General features: G+C 56.5%; 7 protein-coding genes across 7 annotated transcripts; 4 read left to right on the forward strand and 3 right to left on the reverse strand.

Moving 5' to 3' along the window:
• Positions 1-213: 213 nt before the first annotated feature.
• On the forward strand, positions 214-2,523 carry B0H18DRAFT_1009722 (PNK3P-domain-containing protein). Its single transcript, XM_048028877.1, has 11 exons — positions 214-380; positions 444-518; positions 575-833; positions 891-978; positions 1,038-1,155; positions 1,209-1,318; positions 1,369-1,441; positions 1,495-1,716; positions 1,770-1,842; positions 1,898-1,988; positions 2,043-2,523. The coding sequence occupies exons 1-11, from the start codon at positions 248-250 to the stop codon at positions 2,211-2,213; spliced, it is 1,413 nt and encodes a 470-aa protein (XP_047893093.1). The 5' UTR covers positions 214-247; the 3' UTR covers positions 2,214-2,523.
• A 744-nt stretch (positions 2,524-3,267) lies between these two features.
• B0H18DRAFT_848692 (uncharacterized protein) lies at positions 3,268-3,792 on the forward strand (the record flags this gene model as incomplete). The annotated part of the gene is made up of 1 exon (XM_048039579.1): positions 3,268-3,792. A coding segment is annotated over one exon (525 nt), but the record flags the coding sequence as incomplete, so codon positions are not given.
• Positions 3,793-5,277: 1,485 nt separating this feature from the next.
• Positions 5,278-6,622, reverse strand: B0H18DRAFT_1119525 (uncharacterized protein; the record flags this gene model as incomplete). Its single annotated transcript, XM_048033949.1, has 3 exons — positions 5,278-5,678; positions 6,082-6,433; positions 6,524-6,622. 3 exons carry the CDS (start codon positions 6,620-6,622, stop codon positions 5,278-5,280), a joined length of 852 nt encoding a protein of 283 aa, XP_047893095.1.
• Positions 6,623-7,039: 417 nt separating this feature from the next.
• B0H18DRAFT_1094958 (histidine phosphatase superfamily) lies at positions 7,040-9,839 on the forward strand (the record flags this gene model as incomplete). The annotated part of the gene is made up of 17 exons (XM_048032398.1): positions 7,040-7,065; positions 7,097-7,195; positions 7,251-7,342; positions 7,392-7,435; positions 7,490-7,549; positions 7,604-7,624; positions 7,697-7,731; positions 7,953-8,096; positions 8,213-8,255; positions 8,318-8,458; positions 8,615-8,743; positions 8,792-8,920; positions 8,982-9,042; positions 9,094-9,184; positions 9,314-9,421; positions 9,477-9,643; positions 9,790-9,839. The coding sequence occupies 17 exons, from the start codon at positions 7,040-7,042 to the stop codon at positions 9,837-9,839; spliced, it is 1,440 nt and encodes a 479-aa protein (XP_047893096.1).
• A 412-nt stretch (positions 9,840-10,251) lies between these two features.
• Positions 10,252-11,765, reverse strand: B0H18DRAFT_384711 (uncharacterized protein). Its single transcript, XM_048037864.1, has 4 exons — positions 11,703-11,765; positions 11,543-11,647; positions 10,604-11,484; positions 10,252-10,550 (listed from the first exon to the last, which is right to left on the reverse strand). Exons 2-4 carry the CDS (start codon positions 11,560-11,562, stop codon positions 10,540-10,542), a joined length of 912 nt encoding a protein of 303 aa, XP_047893097.1. The 5' UTR covers positions 11,563-11,647; positions 11,703-11,765; the 3' UTR covers positions 10,252-10,539.
• Positions 11,766-12,590: 825 nt separating this feature from the next.
• On the forward strand, positions 12,591-13,859 carry B0H18DRAFT_877113 (uncharacterized protein; the record flags this gene model as incomplete). Its single annotated transcript, XM_048040531.1, has 4 exons — positions 12,591-12,770; positions 12,829-13,150; positions 13,353-13,438; positions 13,668-13,859. The coding sequence occupies 4 exons, from the start codon at positions 12,591-12,593 to the stop codon at positions 13,857-13,859; spliced, it is 780 nt and encodes a 259-aa protein (XP_047893098.1).
• A 379-nt stretch (positions 13,860-14,238) lies between these two features.
• On the reverse strand, positions 14,239-15,227 carry B0H18DRAFT_1009771 (uncharacterized protein). Its single transcript, XM_048028878.1, has one exon. It carries the CDS (start codon positions 14,746-14,748, stop codon positions 14,368-14,370), a length of 381 nt encoding a protein of 126 aa, XP_047893099.1. The 5' UTR covers positions 14,749-15,227; the 3' UTR covers positions 14,239-14,367.
• Positions 15,228-23,414: the final 8,187 nt, after the last annotated feature.

Consider the following 23,414-nt stretch of genomic DNA (forward strand, 5'->3'; position numbering starts at 1 on the left):
CCGCATCGCCAGTTCAAGTTGTGGCTGCGGGAGTCTGCTGGAGAAAGCTGCTCTGAAGGATACGTTAGATTGAAAGCCGAGCTCTTCCTTGCGCTGGGCAAGCTTACCAATATATTGCCATGAGTCGTCGTGCCTGCGATGTACGCATACGGTGTTGGTACGCGTGCAGGCAACGATGTAGTCGAGATAGACCGTAGTACTAAGTAAGTACAGCCGTCAAGTAATTGTGTAAACAAACTCCGCCGATATGCTGATCATCGGAGATTCAATCAGCCACACACGCGTCCGAGCCCGCGACGCGATCGACGCGAGAACCACCGCGACTGTCTCTCAACAACCATCCGCCATGTCATCGGGGGAGACTAGCGTTAGCATCAAACGTGAGCTCAGGAACTTTATCATCAGCGTGGTGAAATCGACCGCAAGTGACATGCTTTGCATAGCATCCGGATCCAAGAAGCGATCTATTGACAAGCTCGGGGACGCGGAAGGTAGTGAGCGAAAGAAGGCTCCGAAATGTATGTATCCATAGTTGAGTCCACAATTTTGGTGTAGCTGATGGCGGAGAACCCAGTATTTCCCATCTTCGAGAAGAAACCGAACGAACCGAATTCAACATTCCAGTGGATCAAACCAGCCCTTGGTCCGCAACGTACCTGTCTGCACGGCATGAACCTCAATCCCGAGAGCCGACTCAAAGTCGCCGCGTTTGATCTCGACGGATGCATCATTCAGTCTAGTTTCCCGAAGAAAACGAAGGGGAATGCTGTACCCGAATTCCAATGGTGGCGACCGAACATCCCCAAGAAGTTGAAAGAAGTCCACGACTCGGGGTACGCTGATTCATATTTGGGACGTCCCATCTCGCGCGGACTGCTGACATGGTCCAGTTACTCAGTTGTCATAATCACCAACCAAGCCCTCAAGAGCGGAGCCTTGGAAAGCTGGAAGAAGAAAGTCCCCGCTATAGCTGCCGCTGCAAGTGGTCCGTTGCAACGTGGCTTGAACCGCATTCTGACAGTTCGTCTGATGGCTAGCTCTCCGACGTACCGTTTCGGATACTCGCGGCTGTTGCCCGTGATGGCTACCGCAAACCCATGCCTGGCATGTGGTATGAACTAGAACGTATCTTCACCTCCGATGGCGTCGTGATAGGTCGGTAGGCACACATCGAATCCTGGAGGTTTCTCGTGACATATCTTGTTCAGATAAATCCTCCTCTGTGTTTGTGGGGGACGCTGCAGGACGGCAGGGCGATCACGCTTCAACAGACAGGAAATGGGCGCTGAATGTTGAGCTTCCATTCTACACCCCCGAGGTAAGTACTGACGGCTCACCCAGTCCACAATTTATACATGCCTCCCCTAGGAATATTTCCTCAATTTACCCGCTGCGCCGTATACACTGCCAGGCTTCCACGTTTCATCGTTGCCCGCCGACCGTCAGTGTTTCGAACCATGGGAAGTGATGCTTCTGATCATGACTGACTAGCAGTGCCCCGCATAACGCCGACGTCGACCCCACTCGTACCGCCTCAACCCAAACAGGAACTCGTTATATTTGTCGGATACCCCTCGATGGGCAAGTCTTCCTTCTACAGAAAACATTTCCAATCAGCGGACTATGTACATGTCAATCAAGACACGCTTCGTACGAGGGACAAGTGCGTGAAGGCTGTCCAGGAGGCCATTCAGGAAGGCAAGAGTTGCGTGGTGGGTATGGAGTCCGCTGTATGTGTGTGACTTGGCCGAGTACTGATTACTGCGCAGACAATACAAATCGTAACGCAGAGACAAGGAGGCATTATGTAGACCTCGCGAAGAAGTTTTCTGTGCCAATAAGGTTCAGTCCGCCTCTATCAGAGATGGACGGCGCTCCTACTGACGTGCTTGCGCAGATGCATCGTGTTCAACGGCTCGCTAGAGTTGGCTTGGCATAATAATCTCTATCGCGCCTTCAGCCTACCACCTTCGGCCGCTGAGAAAGAGGTCAGTCTCCCTTTCCTAGCCCGCACATGCAGCGCCAACTTCCATTTGTCGCAGCCTAAGAGGGAGCTCTTACCGTTCAACGCCTTCACAAGCTTTCGTGCTCAGTACGAAGAACCTGAGCTGGGCGAAGGCTTCGCAGAGGTGAAGAAAGTGAATTGGGTCTTCGAAGGTCATGAGGAGGAACGGAAACGGTGGAGCATGTGGCTCCAGATTGACGGAAAGTAGGCATTCGTGGTACCAGGAAATTATGCCTGTTTATGCGGTGTTGTTATTGCTCTCGACGTGGGTCTACTTCTGCAACTCGCAGGACTGTCTGAGCTTTGGCTGCTGCCGAGATGGCGGAAGATCTGCTTTCCTAGGATTTATTGCCATGCATTGACCTTGCTATTCGAGAACTGATGTATTCGCTGCTGCGTTGTGAGGACACTCAATCGAGGGCTACAGCAAGAGCGACGGGAATACGGCTGATGGTGACGAGGAGGTATGTACTGTAATTCTGCGATGGTGGGTACGCTTAATGATTGAGACTATCCAAATCGTAAACTTCAACGTGGGGTCTGTTCGGACACAGCTGCCTTACTGTACTGTACTGGGCGTGTTATTGCGAATACCGCCTTGCACAGGATTCAGGTCTGGAGAACTAGGCTGTGGACTCATGGCGTCCGCAGAAAGCACAGAACCGCTTGCGCATCGTGTGTCCGAGCCTGTGTGTTTGACCGTGCTTCTAAGTGCGCGCCGGCGAGCTAGCGCTACGTTGTAATGATGCATATAAACATCACTATCCTTCGCTGTCCCGCGCCTCCCCATCGTCCAGCTTCGAGTTTTGCAGCGCACACCAAGAGCCATTGAAAGTCCTCGCGAGTACGGCTCGCTTTGGCCGACAAATATGCTTACTGATCAGGTACTTTCCTTTCAGCGTCGCGACCACCAACGGTCGTCAGCACCTTGCGAACCGACGACCGACACCACACATCTTGGCTTGTCTGCCAGTGGCTAGTAGCCAGTATACACACCGGAAATCAGGTAGCGTGTTATCTCACTAGGTTCACTCTTGGAGAGCCGCCGTCTGAGACGATGTCACAGTAACGTCTCTTCATCGTCGTGGATCGCAAACGTGCACAAATCCTTGAGACTTTGATCGGTACGACAACGTGGTTCTCAGCGGAATGGACACAGTCGAGTCGATGTAAGTGCCACTGTCCGAACGCGGGTAACATGGTTTACACATGTGGGATACAGTACACCCGCAACGTCCGAGAGCTCCTCAGCTCACGGTCCTTCGGTCCCGCGGCTTCCTGTGGAGGTCTGTGGCCGGATCATCGACCACATAGCTATGAAATGGCATGACGGTAATATAACGGGCGATCCATATCTGACCACTCTCACATCTTGTGCGCTCGTATGCCAAGACTGGTACTTCTTGACGTGCTACCATCTCCACCAATACATCTATCTGCGAGACCGGAAGGATGTCCTCTCGCTCTCCAAATCCCTCCAAGCGCGACCGCGCTTCCGTGAGATCGTTCAAGTGGTCTTCATATCTGGCGCCTCAATCCGGCACCTGGGGACGGTTGCCGCTATGCTCGCGGGCAAGGCTCCGAAGTTGTGGAGGATCGGCATCAAGGATGCCGAGTGGACTATCCGCTCGGTTAGAATGGAGGACATCAGCTATCTAGCTGCGTCCAACTCCATTGAGGCTCTAGACCTCTCCAATGTCACCTTGTCGAGCGTCGCCCAGCTGTCCCGCCTCGTGTCGGCACTCCGGAGGCTTAGGCACATACAGTGCTTCAGAGTCGATTTCTTGCAGGAAGAGGAAGAGCGGGAAGAGCAAGTATCTCCGGCCTCACTCCCACCGAACTGTGCAAATCTGGAGATTCTCGATGTGCGATGGGTTGCACGAGCAGTCGAAGACCTCTTCGTGCAGATCCGGGCTTCTCGAGTACGCGATCTCGAGATTGGGGTGAACCACGACTTGGATCCACTGGCAATTTGGGCACCCAGCAGAAGCCAGACTTTGCTGAATGCGCATTCCACATCTGCACAAACGGTTGTGCTCCACATGCAACACAGCTATCCTGACTACTATCATACAATTGATGCTACAATGGGAAAGTCTTCTCAGTTCTCTCTCTCTCGTCAGTTGGCTGATCATTTCGTGCCTACAGAGCGAAACTACAACTTTTCACGTTACGACCACTTGTGGAGGTTGGAGTTGCGCCTGTACCACCCCTTTGTAGAATGGCCCTGGATCCCGTATATCCTGTCTCCCATCGTTTCGAAAAGCTTCCAGGCTCTGTCTGTTATGTTGGTGCTTCAGTCAGACCGCAAGCTCAAGGCCGATGACTTGGACGAGATGCTGACGACAATGGAGCACGATGGTGTTATGGCGCGATTAGACAGTGTCCTGCAGGAGAAGTACGTCTCCAGCACTGCTGTGTCGCCCGGTGTCTGTCTAGGCATCCTCGATAAGAACAGCGTTCGGAGATCGGACGGCGAGCTTTCTGGGGTGTGTTCGGCATTCGGAGAACGGTACGATCGGTGGGACGAGCTCGTTAAACAGGGGATGCCACGCTCACATGGACAAGGCATATTGAGGTACGTAGTACTGTGGACTTCATCAAATTGCGAAGGAAAGCTGAATGCCCCTTGAAGCACTGTGCATGACCTCCAGGCATACGAAAGCTGGAGGGAGGACACGCGCAGGATACATACTAGCATGCAAGCTGAACAGAAACAGGCTGCCGGAGAGGAGGTGTACCCTCGGGGCGAAGGTCAAGACAACAAGTGTCCTCGAGGCGGCACGGATTGACATCCTTGCAACTCTGCCTCCTCGCTCATGCCCTCGCGTGGAGTTCGTGAGTACAGAGCCATTGTCACTAGGTTGCTATGCTAACTTGTTGCGCGGTCTCAACGTACAGAATGATCCCGCGGCCGTAACGCGGATCGAAATATCGCTGGTGTCGTTCACATCCGCTCATGATCATGTGTAGCATTCTTTTTCGTTTTACCGGAGAATTGGAAGAACATTAGTATGAATGTCGTGCAGTCGATCGGAAGCTTCAGACATCATTACATACGACAGTACCTAAAACTAGTAAAAGAGTATTGGCTCCGGCATGCGGATTCTGCGCAGCTCTAAGGAGCGCTAGCGACGTCGAAGGTCTGTAGCACGCACAAGGATCATAGTAAGCTGCATCCATGAGATTTCCTTTGAGCAAATGTATTAGCCAACCTTGCTGATCGTGGTATGTCCGAATACTCACAACAGCGTCCGCCGGGCATGTGGGTCTCAGAACTCTTCCTCACCTATCTCTTTTCGAGTCATTGGATCCAAAGTGGGGCGCAGGATCCGAAGCCTGCCCTCCTTCCGCAGGTCTGTTAGATGTGTAAGCAGCGCGTCGCGCATGCCCTCCATGATCGGAGCAGAGAATCTCGTATTCCTTTCTGCCGCGCATATGAACGAGACGCGGGGGCGAGCGGACGCGAGCGGGCCTGTGGACAAGCACCTTGCGAGCGCTTCGAGGGTGCCTTTGTCGGACGCCTGGACCGTCGCCCGCACGGTCACATCGACCAGCTCGCGCGACTCCAGCTGACGCAGGATGGCCGGTATGTAGCGCAGGTCGTACATCTCGAGGTGGAGGCTCCGGAGGGAAGTCATACCCGAAAAAGCGTGTTCGGTGCAGAAGGGAACTGACAGGGTCGTTAGCACGAGGACTCAGACAGTCATCAGCGGGACTCGGCCGCTTCGGGTCTCGGGGGTGGATTCCGCAGACGACTCCATACCCAGAACACGTTGTAGAACCTGAGTGATAGGTGTTCCAACGTTCCTGCGCAAGAACGCAACAAAGAGATTACCGGGGTCACATCTTCGGATTTGATAATGCCAAGTGAGAGCTGTCTCAGCTGGGACACTGAAAACGCAGCGACGAGGATCGGGAGTAGAGGTGGACCCGCGAGATCAATGAGAGCTCGATGGTCCTCACAGTTGCCCTCTGCACATCCGGGGAAGTTGGACGATCGAGCGAAGCCGTCTCGGCGCCGGGCGGGTTGCGGGGGTATGACAGCGAGAAACATTTGAGTGACGTCGCTGTACTGAGGAGCTCAGCTAGTGTCGAGTACGGTACGCAGGTACCGCCGAAGGAGACCAGCTCCAGAGCATCCAACCGCTGGCAGAGGTTCACGAGGCTGCTGCGCGACCTCGCAGAGAGCTGCTCCCAGTCCAAATTCTTGAGACGAAGGCTCCTGAGCGCTGTCAGTCCGTCGACGCGTATCTTAGGCAAGACTGCTTCGAGCCACGGCTGCCTCTCCTGCGGTCGCGCATGCGCGAGGAACGCGCTCTCATTGGTGTCGCTTCTTGCCTGTTCCTCCACTGACAGTTTCAAGCCTTCCTCCAAGTGCAGTTCGCGGATATACGGGAGAACGGTCGATGCGGGTTCGCACAGGAGCTTGGCTGTCGTTGTGTAGACATACCGGGGTCGGATGTCAACCTTACGAAAGCGATGGCTACGGGCGATCGGGGACCAGCTTCGACATACGAGAGAGCAGCTCCCCTGCGTCTTCTTGTCGGTGTAGTCCATGATGATGTCCAGCAATTCAACAGGGATGCGGGAATAACCGCGACGAAGAGATAACATGGCGTACGGGGGTTTCTGTTGCGACTTGGGCTGAGATAAAGCAGAAGACGGTCGGGTCAGTCACATAGGAAGTTGTCGACTAGTCGCTCACCTACAGGACAGGTACTAGTAGTCAACGTCGGCTCTTGTCGTTGTTCAGTTCAACATAAGTGATAGACAGTGTAGCAATGCTGACCGAGTGAACGTAGTGATGCGTCCCAGAGATCGTGCTGTGGGTGTGCCAGTGGCGACCTGGTGGGTGCCACACTTCAAATTCAAACGCGTATGTACCAGAGCGGTTCACGTAGGAACGTTAGGAACGTGTAAGCGCCCGTCGGAACGCTCACTACCGACGGGCGCCTGAGCAGTATGTGAACGAACGTGCAGTGGCAGCCTGAGATCGCCTCCTTCCTCTCTCGTACCGGACCTGTTATCGCTATGGCCTCCACAGACTCACGCCCGCCGTCTCCCACCTCTTCCCATCCTGTCTCACAGCGACCTCGCCCAGGTTGACACCGCACTCGAGATGCACACCGACGGCGCCGTACCCGTGGTCAATGCACCCCCTGCGTTGTTCGGCGCAGGCGGTCCTATGTAAGTCGATCGTGGAGGCGTCTTAAGTGCGCACGGTCCGAGACTGTATGTCCAGGTTGAAGCGGTTCGACGAGTCGGCCGCATCGAGTAAGATGCCCTCGCAGTCCGCAACACCTCCCATTTCGGTCGTCGGCATCGGTAACAAAGGTCAGGTGGACTGGACACTGTGCCATGGGAGAATACTGAACGCCGGAAGTTGCGAAGCCGGACTATTCAGAAGCCAAGATCGTGCTGGCTACCGTACGTACCGCGCGAGAAATACAGCATTTGTGTACTGAACATCGCTTCTCTCAGGTCGGGCTCCCCGCGCGGGGCAAGTCATACCTCAGCAACAAGCTCATGCGATACCTTAAAGTCTGATTCGTCCCCCCTGTTCGACCGTGCCCGAGCTCACCTATCGAAACATAGTGGCTAGAATACGATGTCAAGGTCTGCCCGCTGCTACCCTACAATTCACTAACACCATGCGCTGACATCCCCGCAGGTATCAACGTGGGCCAGCTTCGACGATCGCGAGCCCGCCAACGCGCCATCACGTACGTACCCTGTCTCTGATTTACCTCCCTGAACGGGAGAACATGGCGCGGCACCAAGGAGGCGCGAGGTAGCAGCAGCGCGGAGCGGTATATAGCGTCTCACATCATGGACTGTTTACATGACTGGATGTGACGTCTCGCGTCCCTCGTCCCGCGTCTCGGGGACGGATGTCCGTCCCCATGGCTCCGACTTCATGCTGAATGGGGCTCTTACTGTTCAGGAGCGGTCAGCGGGAGAACCACAATGCGGAGTATTCAGCCACTCGAACGAGGAGGCGACCCGCCTGCGAGACGACTGCAGAGGACAGCCTGGAGATGCTGATCCAGTGGCTCAAGGACGGCGGCAACGTCGGGATTCATGGTAGGTCTGCAGCGGCATCCTCATTCCACTGCTCATGCATACACAGACGCGACGAACAGCACCACAACCGAAGGTGCGCTCACTCTTTCCGCATTCCTCGTCTCGTTAGCCACCGTCCAGAGAGAAGATCAAGCAGCGCGTGGCGCGCGAGAAAGGCTTCACCGTGATCTTCCTGGAGTCGATCTGCGACGACCCGCGCTCATTGCCGCGAACGTCGCGCTGAAGGTCTCGTCGGGCGACCCGGACTACAAGGACATGTCACCCGAGGAGGCGAAGGCGGACTTCCTGCGGCGGATCCGCGCGTACGAGCAGGTATACGAGACGATCACGGAGCCGCACCTCTCGTACCTCAAGATCATCAACGTGGTAACCAGGTCGCGATGAACCACATCCGCGGGTACCTGCAGAGTCGGATCGCGTTCTACTGATGAACTTGCACTTGAAGCCGAGGAGCATATTCATGTCGAGGGTAAGAGGTGATCAGTATGCGTTTGAGCGAGTATCGCTGATCGGGGAGTGTAGCACGGGGAGAGCCAGTTCAACGTGGAGGGCAAGATCGGCGGCGATGCGCCACTGTCGGAGCGTGGTCGATCCTACGCGGAAGCGCTGCCCGGTCTCATCAAGGACAACATCGGCGATGCACCTTTGACCGTGCGTTCCCTCAAAGTCGTCCCTGTCGTTTATTGATGCGCGTTATAGGTCTGGACGTCAACCCTACAACGCACCATCCAAACGGCGCAATTCGTACCGTACACCAAGCTCACATGGAAGTCGTTGGACGAGCTCGATGCGGGTGTCTGCGACGGCATGACGTACGAGGAGATTGAGGTTTGCATCGCTATAACCTCTGGCTTGGACTGCGTGCTGACGGAGAGCGTTTCGTACCCAGCAAGCATACCCGGAAGACTTTGCGAATCGCGATGAAGACAAGTTCAACTATCGCTATCGAGGTGGGCGCAGGTGCTCCTTGTTGTGGCGACGCATCTTTAGTGCTTTGGCAGGTGGCGAATCTTACCGAGACGTCGTCGTGCGTCTGGAGCCTGTCATCATGGAATTGGAACGACAAGAGAACATCCTCATCATTGGCACCAGGTTTGAAACCCCTCCTCGCATTCTGCGCCATTCGTAGCTGATCATCTCGGTCTTTAGGCTATTCTTCGCTGCTTGTGCGTCCCGACCCTGGAACCGAAGCCTGTTGTTTATTGACCTCCAACTCCCCAGATACGCCTACTTCCAGAACTTCCCCCAGACCGAATTACCCTACATCAAGATCCCGTTACACACGGTCATCAAGCTCACACCGAAGGCCTACGGCTGTGACGAGGAGCGGTCCGCACCGACCCGATCGTTCCTAGCCTGCTGTACTGATGATGGATCCTGCCAGGTACACGCTCCCGATCGACGCGGTCGACACCCACCGACCGAAGCCCAAGGTGGCAGGCTTGAACCCACAGATGGGCGACGTGCCGGCGCCGACGTCGAAACGGCAATACTACGCGGAAGAGGGGGCGCATTATAATGATGTCTGGACGGTGAAGAAACTGGATCATCGTAAGCGTAGTGTACACTATTGTGCATATTACTCTCATCAAGACGACGTGAGTGGGTCACACTGATGAGGACAGCGTGAGGCTCTGTGAAGGCTACATTCGCGAGTACACGCTTGGAACGACCATTATACAAGCAGTTCCTGGTAGCTACAGTTCCCCGACATATCGGCCACGAGGTCATTCTACACGTTGAGTAGTTAGCAGAGCGGCCTAATGACTATGACCTGTACTCACGAGTCCCGCGCGAGGATGCAGGGCTGGTGTCAATCCGTGACGCCTTGAGGACCCTCGCCATCTCGACCCTCTGGCTGCACCTCTTCTTCGGTATTCGTCTGTTTCTTCAACATGCTGGTACGTATCCTTCGCATGTACTGGCCCATGTACTGGCCCCACTTATACTGTTCTTGTGAGTTATGCACAGTGCTTATAAAGAACACTCAACCTTTCTCCGCATTTTGACTCAGCCCATAGTACTACGTACCTCAATATGCCCCGTCCATGCGAGTGTGGCATCTTCCGTCCGATGAGCTCGTCCCAGCGATCATACCGTTCCCGGAGTGCTGAACCCGTCCCAATTAGCTCATCGCTAGGGTTTTGACTGATGACATCATGGTCAATGCCCATGCAGACACTGCGCGATGTAATATTGGAGAAGCGCGTCTCCTGTAGTATAGTGTCCAATCGAGCCAGGACATCATCCTGCTCCATTGTCGTCAGCATTCCGTCGAAGTCATCAGCCATGTGGTCTGTCGGACTCGGAAACATCAACATAACAGATATAGCCTGGAAGTGTTTCGAGGTGATGCGCGACAGGATACGTGGATCCAGGGCCATGTTCCTGCGAAGGGGTGGTACAAGTAAATCTGCAACATCCACAGGTGGTCGTAGTGCGAAAGGTTATAAAGTCGCTCTGTACAGACGAAGAGATTAGCCAAGTGACGAGAGAGAGAGCTAATAGGACTTTCCGACTGTGGCATCAAGTGTGCCATCACGAACAGGAGAGCTGGGAGAAATATGGAGCACAACCGTTTCTGCAGATGTGGAACTCGCATCCAGCACAGTTGGCTTCTGCTGGCTGCCGAGGGTGGATCGAACTCGCCTTCCACCCCAAACATCAGAGTGCGCACTCGAGAGGCCCGGCTGATCTGCACGAAGAGGTCTTCAACTGCTGGTGCAACCCACAGCACAGCGATCTCCTCCAGATTTGCACAACTCAGTGAGAGGGACGCCGGGGAGACTTGCTGTTTCTGCAAGCAGTCAACATCGTGACACCATAACTTTTTGAGTCGCGGTAGTGCTGAAATGAGGTGGGACAGCAGGGCGGCGCTCGACAAGGTGACATTTTGGACAAAAAGAGTGTCGATGCAGGTGAACGCAGCTAGGTAGCTGATGTCCTCCATTCGGATCAAGCCGGTCGTCCATTCGGCGGATTCAATGGTCATCCTCAACAACCTCGGAGCCTTGCCCGCCAGCATAGCGGCAAACACCCCCAGGTGCTGGATCGGTTTTCGTTTCCCTGGAGAGGCACCCGATATGACGAGCTGTTGAACAACCTCATGCAGGCGTGGTCTCCCGCGGAGCGTCTTGGAGAGCGACAGGACGCTTTGCCGGTCTCGCAGATAAATGCGTTGATGTAGATGGTACCACGTCAGGAAGTACCAGTCTTGGCATACGAGCGCGCAGGTTGTGAGAGTGGCCAGATGTAGCTGTCCCTTCATAGAAGGCCAACCGAAGTCCACCCCCATTGCGACGTGGTCGATGATCCGTTCACAGACCTCCACAGGAAGCCGCGGGGTCGAAGGGCTCTGAGAGCCTGAGGAGCCTGAGGACGTTGCGGCTGCACTGTACCCTTATGTGTGAACCATGTTACCCACGATCAAATCCCAACAGTGACACTAACGTTGACTCATCTCTGTCCATTCCGTTGAGAATATGCGCCACAACGATGGGGTCGTCGATTCGTGAGTCGCCGGGAGTCGCTTCCGACCGGCCAGGCTCACGACGCCGGAAGGAAAGCACGACGTCAATAAGGAGAATCGTTGGCGAACGGTGAGCCGTACCTCACGAGGATTGAAGCTGGACGAAGGGAGAGAGTACAGCCTGGACACTGAACAGGACAGCGGAGGTAACTTGATATTATGAGTGGCGTTTTCGTGAAAAATTACTTACTAGGTAGGTCGTACTCTTGTGTACTTAGTTATAGTGATGCGACTTACATTCGCGCGCGATGTGCGTCGCTGCTGGTCGCACTTTGCGTGTTCCACTGTACTCGTACACTGTGACGACTTACTCATGCACTACGACGACTTACTCGTGCGCATACCGACTTACTCGTGCACTGCGCCAACTTACTCGTGCGCTACACCGACTTACTCGTGCACTACACCAACTTACTCGTACGCTACGCCGACTTACTCGTACGCTACGCCGACTTACTTGTGCATTACGCCGACTTACTCATGCAGTATACCGACTTACTTGTGCATTACACCGACTTACTCATGCAGTATACCGACTTACTCGTGCATTACACCGACTTACTCATGCACTGTGTTGACTTACTCGTACACTACGCCGCCTTACTCGTACAGTATATACCCAGTTAACTCACTTTACCCGGCGTAGTCTGTACTCGGTAGCTGACTTACTCGTAGTGAGACTTATTCGTAGCAATCATACACTTACTGTAGCTGGCTTACTCGAGCCGCGGCGATCATACACTTAGCACTACTGACTTACTCCGAGTTGATACACTTACACCTTGCTGAATTACGCATTGATCGTACACTTACAGTCGACTTGCCAGCGGCTGCATCATAGGGTGCGTCCGACAGGTGCTTGCCCACTGTTAATCCGATCTCTGATGGTGCCGCAGCTTTCACTGGCAGACAACGAACCCCAGCATCCTCCGAGTCCTTCAGGCTTGCCCTTCCGTTTTGCCGACCAGTATGGATCGCAACACCCGCGGAATCGATTCTTCTCGGGACCAGCAGCTCTTGAACGAGTTTCGTCTGCGGTATCATCAGTATGTGCGGAATGTTGAAGATATCACGGTGACTTCGTCCGACCCTACTGTCATTGCTCGTCTTGGCGATGACATTATGCAATTCAGCCAGCTTGTTGAACAGGTAAGCCTTCTTATACCTAACATACTGCAAGCTGACGATTACCTTGATCTTTCTCCAGAATGCCAGTGTATTCGATGCTTCGGAGCTTACGATCATGCGGGATAGTCTTGGACTCCTTCGTCATGATGTCCACCTCCTCCACAGTGACAGCCTCGATCAATCTCATCATGGCAGGCCTGTCATCCTCACCCAGGTCCATGGTGGTGGGCGTGGCCGACCAAGGCTTGTCATCGACCCGACGTGGCTCCGCTGGGCATATGGCCACAAGTCTATCGCGGATATAGCGCGTTTTTTAAACATACACCGATCTACTGTACGAGCTGCTCTCATTGAGTATGGCATCAGCGAGTGCCGGTCTGATCCATTCGCTGGACGCGAAGGTGAACCGAGCTACGACGATGGCAGGAGCAGTATGGAAGAGGTGGAGAACAACCCAGGCGATGGCACACATGATGGATATGCTTCCGAATCTTCGGATGAGCATAACCAGGACTCCGAGACCAGGTATGCAAGTCTTTGCCGAGAGATACAGAGGAATCACGACTTCTTTCAGGGTTTCCGAGGCAGACAATCTGGCTGCAGATACTAGCTCCCGGGTCACCTCCTATACCCGACCTCTCACCGACATCAGTGACGACGACCTTGACACCGCTGTCCGGGAGCTCCGGGTACATTACCGCCGCGCCGGGGCTACCATGATGGTTGGCTTTTTGCGGGGGACTCTGGGCATCCATGTCTCGAAAGCGCGGGTGAGGCAATCCCTGCTTCGAATCGACCCTGTGCGGCGCGTGTTCGATCGCATCCGCATTGAACGCCGCAAGTACCAGGTAGCTGGTCCGAACGCTCTCTGGCACCATGACGGCCAACATGGTATGTCTGTTTCGGTGTAGGTCGCAGCGATTGCCTTCTGACGTACGCGGTGCAGGTCTTATTCGCTGGCGCATCGTCATACATGGATTCATTGATGGCTACTCAAGGCTTATTGTGGGTCTGCACGCGAGCAACAACAACCGAGGCTCAACTGTTCTTGATGTCTTTCTCAACGCCTGCCGAGTTTTTGGCACCAGATGCTGGCATGCTCATGTATGAATCCCTGTGGTTAGCACAAATGGATCATACATAAACTCCAGAGCTTACAGTGAGCCTTTATGTATAAAGGCACTGTAGTGACTGCAGCGAGCGCCCCGCTCGCTACCCAAATGGGCAGCTGCCCTTTAGGGACAGCCCAGGTCACCCGGCGCCGGGGTGAGCTCGCGCCGGCGGCCCCAACCCAAATATAGGTCCTATCGCGCGTCCCGGATCGGGCGAACGCGATCGTGAAATGTGATCTACAAGATCTCACGTGTTCTAGTTCTAGGCATGGTGCCATATATAGCAGTGTGTATGTCGTGCTCCATGACATACACACTACGTGTGTTGCGCTCCGCAACATACACTTCACTGAGACTTTGTTCTTTGCAATGTCATTCACTGTAATAGGTCTTGCTGCAATTTACACAAAGGGCATAAAGCAGCAGCCTTCCCAATTTGGTATGTTCGAGGCCCCGACAATTCGTCATACACTAACAAACGCTGCAGTCGTAGTGATTATATGTATTCATGCGAGTATTAATGATGTACAGTAATTTGGGATGCTAACAGCATCCCTCGCGAGCAACCCTACAAGCCCAGCCTCGACGTCCTCCATGCGCTTCGTCCCACGCTTGCGCTCCTTCACGCCCTGCGTGACGCACTCAGGAACCTGCGGTGGCCCGCAGCTGAGCATTCCCGTGGCTTGCGGCGCAAGGAGTGTGCATGGTAGCGAAGGGGTACAGCAGCCCCGGACTCGCAAAGAAGTAGCAGAGGTCGTGCTCACGGGTGCTCGCGACTCTGTGTGCAGGACGACGCGCGGCTGGAGGTAGTGGATGGCGGGCGTGGGCGTGCCGCAGCAGCGAGGATGTCGGGTAGGCCTCATCCGCCTGCACGAGGTCGACTCCATCGAGCCAGCGCGGCCACGCCGATGCAGGCCGTGTCTGACACGCTCCACGGCGCTGCGCTCGCCAAGCTCGGGCTCGCATGCGTGGACAACGGCTCGCGGACGTGGATGGCAACGGCTCGCGGGCGGGTGCAGCGCGCACGCATGCTCCCACGGAGGTCGACGCACTCGTCTTTGCTAAATCAGCATGTTAGTGGGCGATTTGGGAAGAGGAAGAGGGGGCGTACGAGCTACAGTCGATGTCGTCGATAATCGCGGCACGCATGACGCTGCCTGTGTAGTCCGAGGGGCCTCTGCTGGTCGACGCGCTGCTGTTCGTACCCGGTGACGCACCGTTTGTATTTTATCGACACACCGCCGTTCGTACTCACTGACGCGGCTCCATTCATATGTGCCGATGCGCCGTTCGTGCTGGTCCGAGGGTCGGTCTGAAGTGGGTATGTAGATGGTAGAGCTACAGTATGGTAGCACCTGGGCGAGCCGTGCGGGCGCCCGTAAACCGAACATTTGTCTCTATTTGTTGTCTCACCAAGTTGGGCAAGCCCAATGTGCTCGGCCTATTCCTGGCCAATCACAACGCGTTTAACGGTCCTACTTAGGACCGCAACATATCTGCAACTCACCTTCTGGGCATTTTCGCACTGTGTGTGCATATGTTAGGGATTAGTAGAGATTAGATACATGTGTAGTCGCATAAAATACAACAAATGAGGTGCAGTAGTAGAGCAGACAAGCCAAAGTTCTCGTGTACAATAGGAATGTCTACCTACACTACTGAACTGGTTCTCCCAGTCTCGGTCATAAGGGGTGTTGCAGCGTGATTTATACTGAACTCGTTTGTATTAGGGTATGTGCTTACTATCTTACAAGGTCTCTATTTACGATCCTTTACGAACACGTCGGCCGTGTCTGCATGCAGGAGCAGCAGAGCAGTCGGCCCTCGCCCTATGCGTTCGCGGTTGCCGTGTGTTGCGCGCGCCCCTACATAGGCCTGTTCTGCCCGCCGTCATGGTCACCCGCTTTTCGCTCACGCGCCTGCATTCCGTTCGTCGACTGTGCTTGCGTGCTGGGCATTCGCCCGGCACGCTGTGGGGCAGGCCCACATGGGAACAGCGGTACGAGCCCGGAACGACACACGCACTCAGGCCCGGGCAATGCGGAGCGAAGCGACATCCATTGGCGGAAGGACGACTCGGCGGAAGGACAACCAATATAAGAACACGCGGGAGGAAGACGGCTACAGTACATGGACAACGGGCTCCTCCCCCATGGCGTCCTCAACCTCTCCTTCCTCCAGATCATTGACATCCCTAACCGGCGCGAACCGCAGGCGGCGAGGTACCCCAGAGTAGCCGTCCGGGACGTAGACTCCCTCCGACAGGCGGGCGTGCAAGTCGCGAACACCGCCCTCCACCGTATTCAGGCCTCGGGCGATACGAACAGCTTCGGAACGAGCGTCGCGGTTAGCGGTGCGGCACTCGTCTAGGAGGCCCTGGAACCGAGTAAGGAGGCTGTCGAGGCTGTCGGACGAAGCGCGGTAGGACGAGAGCTGTAAGGGACGCTCCAAGTAGCGAACCGGAAGGAGGGGACGACCAATCTCTGCGTCGGCCTGCTCGGCGGTGACCCAATTCGGGGCCCAGGCAATCAAAGGGAAGGGTTCGCCCACGTAGCTATGCTGCGACGGAAGAGTGAGGAAGACTTGGTCGAGGTACTCGATCAGCTCCTGCACGTCGGGATAGCGGCGGACGAGCGGAAGGGAAGCATCGCCGTGGGCCACTGCACGGGAACGAGAGTCGAAGAGCATTCGCTGCGGGGAGGACGGCTTAGAGGGGGATCAGGAATCAGGATGAAGGGGAAGACGCACGATTAACCACCGAGCTCCGTGGGCCCAGGCAAGCCACTCGTGGTCGCTATCGGGGTTCAGACGAGGCTCGACTACACGTTCGTCACGGAGAAGATCGATGAGGCGGTAGAACCGGGTGGTGAAGACGATGGTGGACGGGTTCGGGGGAGCATCGGCGGGCATTGCAGACGGTGGGGAAACACTGAGAGCCAGGGGGAGGGAGCGGAAGGAGCTGGAGAAGGGTATGGCGAGGCGTCGGAAGGAGGCGGAGGGACCGGAAGGAGCTGGAGAAGGGCACGGCGAGGGGTCGGAAGGAGACGCGGCGGGTGCGGAAGGAACGGGAGAGGAGAGGAACGGGTGCCAGCGAGGGTAGGACGTGGGAAAACGGCGGCGGGAGGAGACTTAGGAGGGGAGAGGGAGGGAGGAGTTAGTTACCTACCACTACCTCTCAGGACTCCGTATCTAGGTTGCGACGGGCAATCTCAGGCTTCAGGTCTCGTATTAGGAGGAACTTCAGGCTAAGGAAGCTCGTCAAGGTTAGGCTCAGGCTTAGGAAGAAGGACGCGACAGGTTTAGGATCGTCGGAAGGAAAATCGTCGAGCGCAGCAGGCTTAGGAAGGCCGATATACGCCCACGGACAGGGCAGGGGAGGTGTTTATCGTATCATCTCGACCTCCCTCTCCTCCGCGAGGTACCAGAGACCTCGCTCCCTCCTTCCGCAGCTGTCAACTCGCACCAACGACCCCCGCCCATCGTTTTCACCGATACCTAGAATTCCCTTCCGCGTCGTCTACGCATCGGGGACTCGCAATCACCACAACTGGAGCCCACCGCGAGGGGGATTTCGTTGGTAAAAATCTTGTTGACCCAACCCCGGGTGCCACGTCATCCTGCCTATCACACGGTCCCGAGCGAAAACTCTCGCTACCGTCCCTTATCGTTCAGAGCCTCACACCCCTACGAGAAGTCTACTCGAGGAGCTCGCTATCGCACATCACTCTCCGGACTCGCCGTACGACCCATCGCTCAGGGTACCCGCGCTAGACGGCATTCCCCTTCCGCGCGCTGACGACAGTGACGGAGAGAACCCGTTCCTCGATCCGGCTGACAGCACCCTCACCTCCGCGCCTGCATCATCACCAACTCGAAGCTCAGCGTCGAGCGAGTCGATCCCGTTAGCAGACGTACCTCGGCGGCGAGCATACTCTACCCCGTCCGCGCTCTCCTCCTCGACCAAGTCAGTGGGCAGCCCTGTATCGGTGCCGGCCTCAGTTCCGCTTCCTCCCTCACCATATCCAATCAACGTTCCGCTTCCAGAATCACCCGTCTCGATATACGCATCACTCCCGTCGTCGCCTGTCAACGAAACCATACCCCTGCTCGTAGTCCCTTTATTCCCGTCTCTCGCCATTCCCTCCGATATATCGGAGACAATTTCCTCCGTCTCATCCGTTACTCCCTCCGACGAGTCTGAGCTCGTTCTCCTTTCCTCCGCACTCCTTCCGCCCAACCAGAAATTAAAATGGCCGCTATCCAGTCACGCAGTATGCCGGTCCGCGGGGATCGCATTGCTCCAAAGTTCGACGATCAGCCCCGGTCGCTCGCGCGTTACTTCGAGGACGTCTCCGATCTTCTGGGGCTCGCGAACATCACCGTCGACGAGGAGAAGATTCGGTACGCTCAGAGGTACCTGAACCCCGATCAGTATGAGCTGTGGGGCACTGTAACCGTCCCCGACAACCCGACGTTCGAGCAGTATAAGGAGGGGATCGTGAAGCTGTACCCTGGGTCGGACGGAGCATCCAAATATCTAGAAACCGATCTGGACGCAATTGCGGCGGCCGGGCTGAGTGCCGGGACGGACACGCGCAGTGGGGAGGCAGAGTTCTATCGAAAGTTCCTTCCGGTGGCCCGCTACCTAATGACGGAAGGGCTGGTGTCGAAGTCGCAGGTGCACCAGAAGTACCTCTCCGGATTCGACGCGAAGTCGGCGGACGCGATCCGTCGGAGGGTCGAGATTGTCAACTCTACGGTCGACCCCGCGAAAGGATACAGCCTTGAGCAGCTGCATGGGGCAGCGCAGCAGTGTCTCAGCGCGGTCAGCTACGGCGGCGGAGGCAACACTCAAGGTGGGGGTACTGGTGCGGGAGCCGGCGGAGGAGGGGGGTCATCTGGCGTTAAGCAGGAACCGATGACGGAGGAAGCCCTGAGCCGAGCCTTCGTGGCGGCGCTAGGGGCACTCCAGCAGACGCATGGAAGCGGAGGAGGCCGCGGAGGAGGGTACACTGCCGGAAACTACGGCGGAGGAGGGTACGGAGCGGGGAACTATGGCGGAGGAGCCTACACGAGCGCGAACTACAATAGCGGGGGGTACGGCGGAGGAACGGGTCGGGGAGGACCGGTCTTCGGATACCAGCCTCAAGGACCTGGGCGCGGAGGGTATGGCGGCGGAGGCGGAGGGTACAGCGGAGGTGGAGGGTTCGGGACCAGGACATGCAACTTCTGCGGGGAGATAGGACACTTCCTGCGCGAGTGTAGGAAAGTCGGGGAATACCTCCGTGCGGGGAAGATCAGGCTCGATGACGAACAGAAGATACGCTTCCCCGATGGGGGTTTTGTGTCGCGGTATGGAGGCGGATTCCTGATCGACGCTATCGAGGCCAGGATGGCTAACTTGGCCGGCGGAGGGAACGGAGGGCAGCCGCAGCAGCAAGGGAACGTCGGAGGGAACGACGGGCAGATTCGGGATGGGCCGCCGCATCTAGGAGCGAACATTGTAGAGATCGTCGAAGGATATACGGTCGAGGAGACGACCGAGGAAGAGGATTCACTCAGGCGCGCCGAGGACTTAGAGGAACGTGCACGCGTCTTAGCGGCGGAGGCGGCTCGAGTGCGCGGAGGAGGGAAGAAGGTATCGTTCAGGGATCCTCCAGCGGAAGAGGATGCGCGCGGAAGCAAGCCCAGCGGGGGAACTGTGCGCGGGGCGGTTGGGAAGCCGCCCGGCATCCCAGCAAAGGGGGTATCACCCGGAACGAGCGGAGGAGGGCCGGTGGCGAAGGATCAGGGGAAGGGGCGGACGGCCGAACCACAGTATCGGTTCCAGGCGAAGATCAACGAGGGAAAGGACCCTCGAGCGAAGGCCGAAGATCTGGCGAGGCGGATGATGTACGAGAGTGATCAGAAGGCGAGCTGGGGCGAGATTCTCGAGATCAGCCAGGAGTTTCGGAAGGTAGTTGACGAGCAGATCAAGACGCAGCGTGTGCAGGTCGCTGGCATGGCGGAGGAAGCGGTGTGGAACGTGGGGACCACCGAGTTGTCCAGCGGAGGGAACGTATTCGACAGCGGGTACTGGGACTCCTTGACGCTGCGGGAGCTGCGGCCCCTGATCAATGGCATCGGAAGGGCAGCCTGCATCCTGGATTCCGGGGCGCAGATGGTCCTGATGCGGAAGGACATTTGGGAGCGCGTCGGAGGGAGTCTTCGCCCTGACGAAGGATGCGTAATGGAAAGCGCGAACAAGACGACCACTCGGACGATAGGGAAGGCCATCGGGATGGAGTTCGTGTTCGATGACGAGGTGAAGATCGTCATGAATGTCCAAGTGGTAAGGGACGCTCCTTTCGAGGTGCTCCTGGGTCGGCCCTTCTTCGCCGCGAGCTGCTGCGAGACCCGGGACTTCAAGGACGGAAGCCAGACGGTTGTCCTCACCGACCCGCAGAGCAACCGCCGTGTGATGGTTCCCTCCTTCGAGCGCCGTGCGGGGTCGAAAAAGAAGAGTGAAGGACGCCCGGCCGAAGATCCTCCCGCGGAGGATTTTTAGATGTCGATGATGCAAGCAACGCGAGCGGAGACGATCTTATGGGCCACTACTCAGTATATGTCTGGGACGGAGAGGGTGCGGAAGGAACGGATGCGCCTACCGCCAGGCTTAGCGACTATGGATCGTCGATGGACTCTGCAGATACCCTTTTCCCGAGTTGTAACGAGACCTTGGATCTTAGCGACGAAATACACGAGACCGTTGCTCAGTACGAGGTTGCGGGAGGCAGAGAGAACATCGACGAGGGTGAAGGAAGTCGAGAGGAGTCGGTGGGAGGAGCGCGTGGGGGTGAGGGACGATACGACGAGTTGACGGAAGGAGACGGCGACTCAGCGGAAGAAGAGTACGAGTCGGCGAAAGAGGGACCCAAGTCCGGGGAAGGAAACTACGAGTCGGCGGAAGAAGACTACGAGTCGGCGGAAGAAGACTACGAGTCGGCGGAGGAAGACTACGAGTCGGCGGAAGAAGACTACGAGTCGGCGGAAGAAGACTACGAGTCGGCGGAAGAAGACTACGGGTCGGCGGAAGAATTCGAGTGGGGGGAGGAGGTGTTCAAGGTGGGAATGAGGTCAGAAATCGAAGTGCTCGCCTACAAGAAGGTAGCTCGGAAGGTACGACCAGTGGCCGCAACGCTCCCCGAGGAGTTCAGGGTGGTGCGCAGGGCGCCGACCGATCCGCTAACGGGCATGCCCGTTATGCCGATCGCTCCGCCGGAATTCGTTCCGCGCGGAAGGTACACGCAGGAACGAAGGGACGCACTAGATGTAGGGCGAAGTGGATTCCTATGGCCGGAGGAGGCGAAGCTGGTGGACTGGCTCGTAGGGATGCACGAGAAAGTGTTTGCCTGGGATGAAACGGAGAAGGGGCGGCTCAGGGAGGAGTATTTTGATCCTGTGGTGATCCCGACGGTCGAGCATGTTCCGTGGGTGCTGAAGAACATCCCGATTCCTCCTGGGATATACGACGAGGTAGTCCGCATCATCAAGGATAAAATCTCGTCGGGGGTGTATGAACCGTCGAACTCGTCGTACCGGTCGCGATGGTTCTGCGTGGTCAAGAAGGATGGGAAGTCTCTCCGCCTGGTACACGACCTGCAGCCGCTGAATGCGGTAACAATCAAGGACGCGGCGGTCCCTCCGTTCATTGAGCAGTTAGCGGAGTCGTTCGGTGGAAGGGCGTGCTATGGGGCCCTGGACCTATTTGTGGCGTTCGATCAGCGAGGATTGGCGATACGGTCGAGGGATCTTACAACGTTTCAGTCGCCACTAGGAGCGTTGAGGCTTACGGCGGTCCCGATGGGGTACACGAACGCAATGCAGATCGTGCATGGGGACGTGACATTTATTATGCAGGACGAGATCCCGGAAGTGACGATTCCGTTCGCCGACGACGTCAACACTAAAGGGCCGAAGACGAGGTACGAACTGCCGGGAGGAGGGTACGAGACGATCAATGGGAACTCAGGGATCAGGCGGTTCGTGTGGGAGCATCTGGCGAACATGAACCGCATATTGCAACGGATGGGTGCAGTCGGAGGGACGTTTTCCGGAAAGAAGGCGCATCTATGCGTGCCGGATGTCGTAGTTCTTGGACACAAGTGCACGTATAGCGGAAGGGAGCCGGACGATGCCAGGGTGCAGAAGATTCGCGACTGGCCGGCGTGCAAGACGGTGACGGATGTACGGGCCTTCCTTGGTACGATGGGGCTGGTCCGCATATTCATTAAGGACTTCTCGAAGATAGCGAGGCCACTCACGAGGCTGACGAGGCGGGAGGTCGAGTTTGGATGGGCAGGGGAGGAAGAGTTAGCGATGCAAACGTTGAAGGACGCGCTTGTGAACTGCCCTGCGCTCCTTCCGATCGACTATACAGTGGATCGGGTGGTGATTCTAGCTGTGGACTCCTCGGTAATCGGGGTTGGATTTGTCCTGCTCCAGCGGGACGGGAAGGGAAGGAAATGTCCAAGTCGATTCGGGTCTATAACGTGGAACGAACGGGAGTCACGATATTCACAGGCTAAGGTCGAGCTATACGGACTCTTTCGAGCGTTGCGGGCGTCGAGGATCCACATCATCGGGGTGCGGAAGCTGGAAGTCGAGGTCGACGCGAAGTACATTAAGGGAATGTTGAACAACCCCGATATCCAGCCGAACGCAGCCATGAATCGGTGGATAGCGGCGATCTTACTGTTCGATTTCAAGCTAGTGCATGTTCCAGGGGTGCTACACTCTGGAGCAGACGGGCTGTCGCGGAGGGAGAGAGCGGAGGAAGATCCGGACGAGGAGGGGGATCCTGAGGAGTGGATCGACGAGGCCTGCGCATTTACGATCGAAACTTGGAACTCCAGTGAGCCGAGCTATCGGCGGAAGGGACTGCGGGCGCGGGAGGAGGAGCGAGTGCTCTGCCTGATAAGTGGGGAGATGGTCCTGGGCGCGGAAGGGGTTGAAATTCCGCAGCACGACAAAGCAGACGCGGCGGAAGAAGATTTGGTCCGCATTGAAGAGTTCCTGAAGACTACCGAGAGACCGGAAGGAATGACGGACGAGGGAGCGTTCAGGAGATTCGTGCGGAAGGCGGGACGGTTCTTCTTACGCGGAGGGAAACTCTGGCGACGAGATCCAGGCGGGAAGCACAAGCGGGTGATTCGGAGGGAACGGAGGTTGGGACTGTTGAAGGAGGCACACGACGACCTTGGACATAAGGGAGTACTTACGGTGCGGACGAGGCTGCTGGAACGTTTTTGGTGGCCGTTTCTGGACCAGGACGTACGGTGGTACGTGAGCACCTGCCACGCATGCCAGCTCAGAAGCACGCAACGGTTGAAGATCCCTCCGACGGTCGCGATACCGCAGGGACTATTCCACAAGGTGTACATGGACACGATGCACATGCCTGCCGCGGGAGGATATAAGATGGTGGTCCAAGGGAGGTGTTCGCTTGGGTCGTATCCGGAGTTCCGGAAGCTGCGGAAGGAGACGGGGACGATACTCGGGGCGTGGATTTACG

This window comes from Fomitopsis serialis (genome assembly GCF_022376445.1).
Source record: "Fomitopsis serialis strain Sig1Antser10 chromosome Unknown B0H18scaffold_36, whole genome shotgun sequence".
Classification (NCBI taxonomy): domain Eukaryota; kingdom Fungi; phylum Basidiomycota; class Agaricomycetes; order Polyporales; family Fomitopsidaceae; genus Fomitopsis; species Fomitopsis serialis.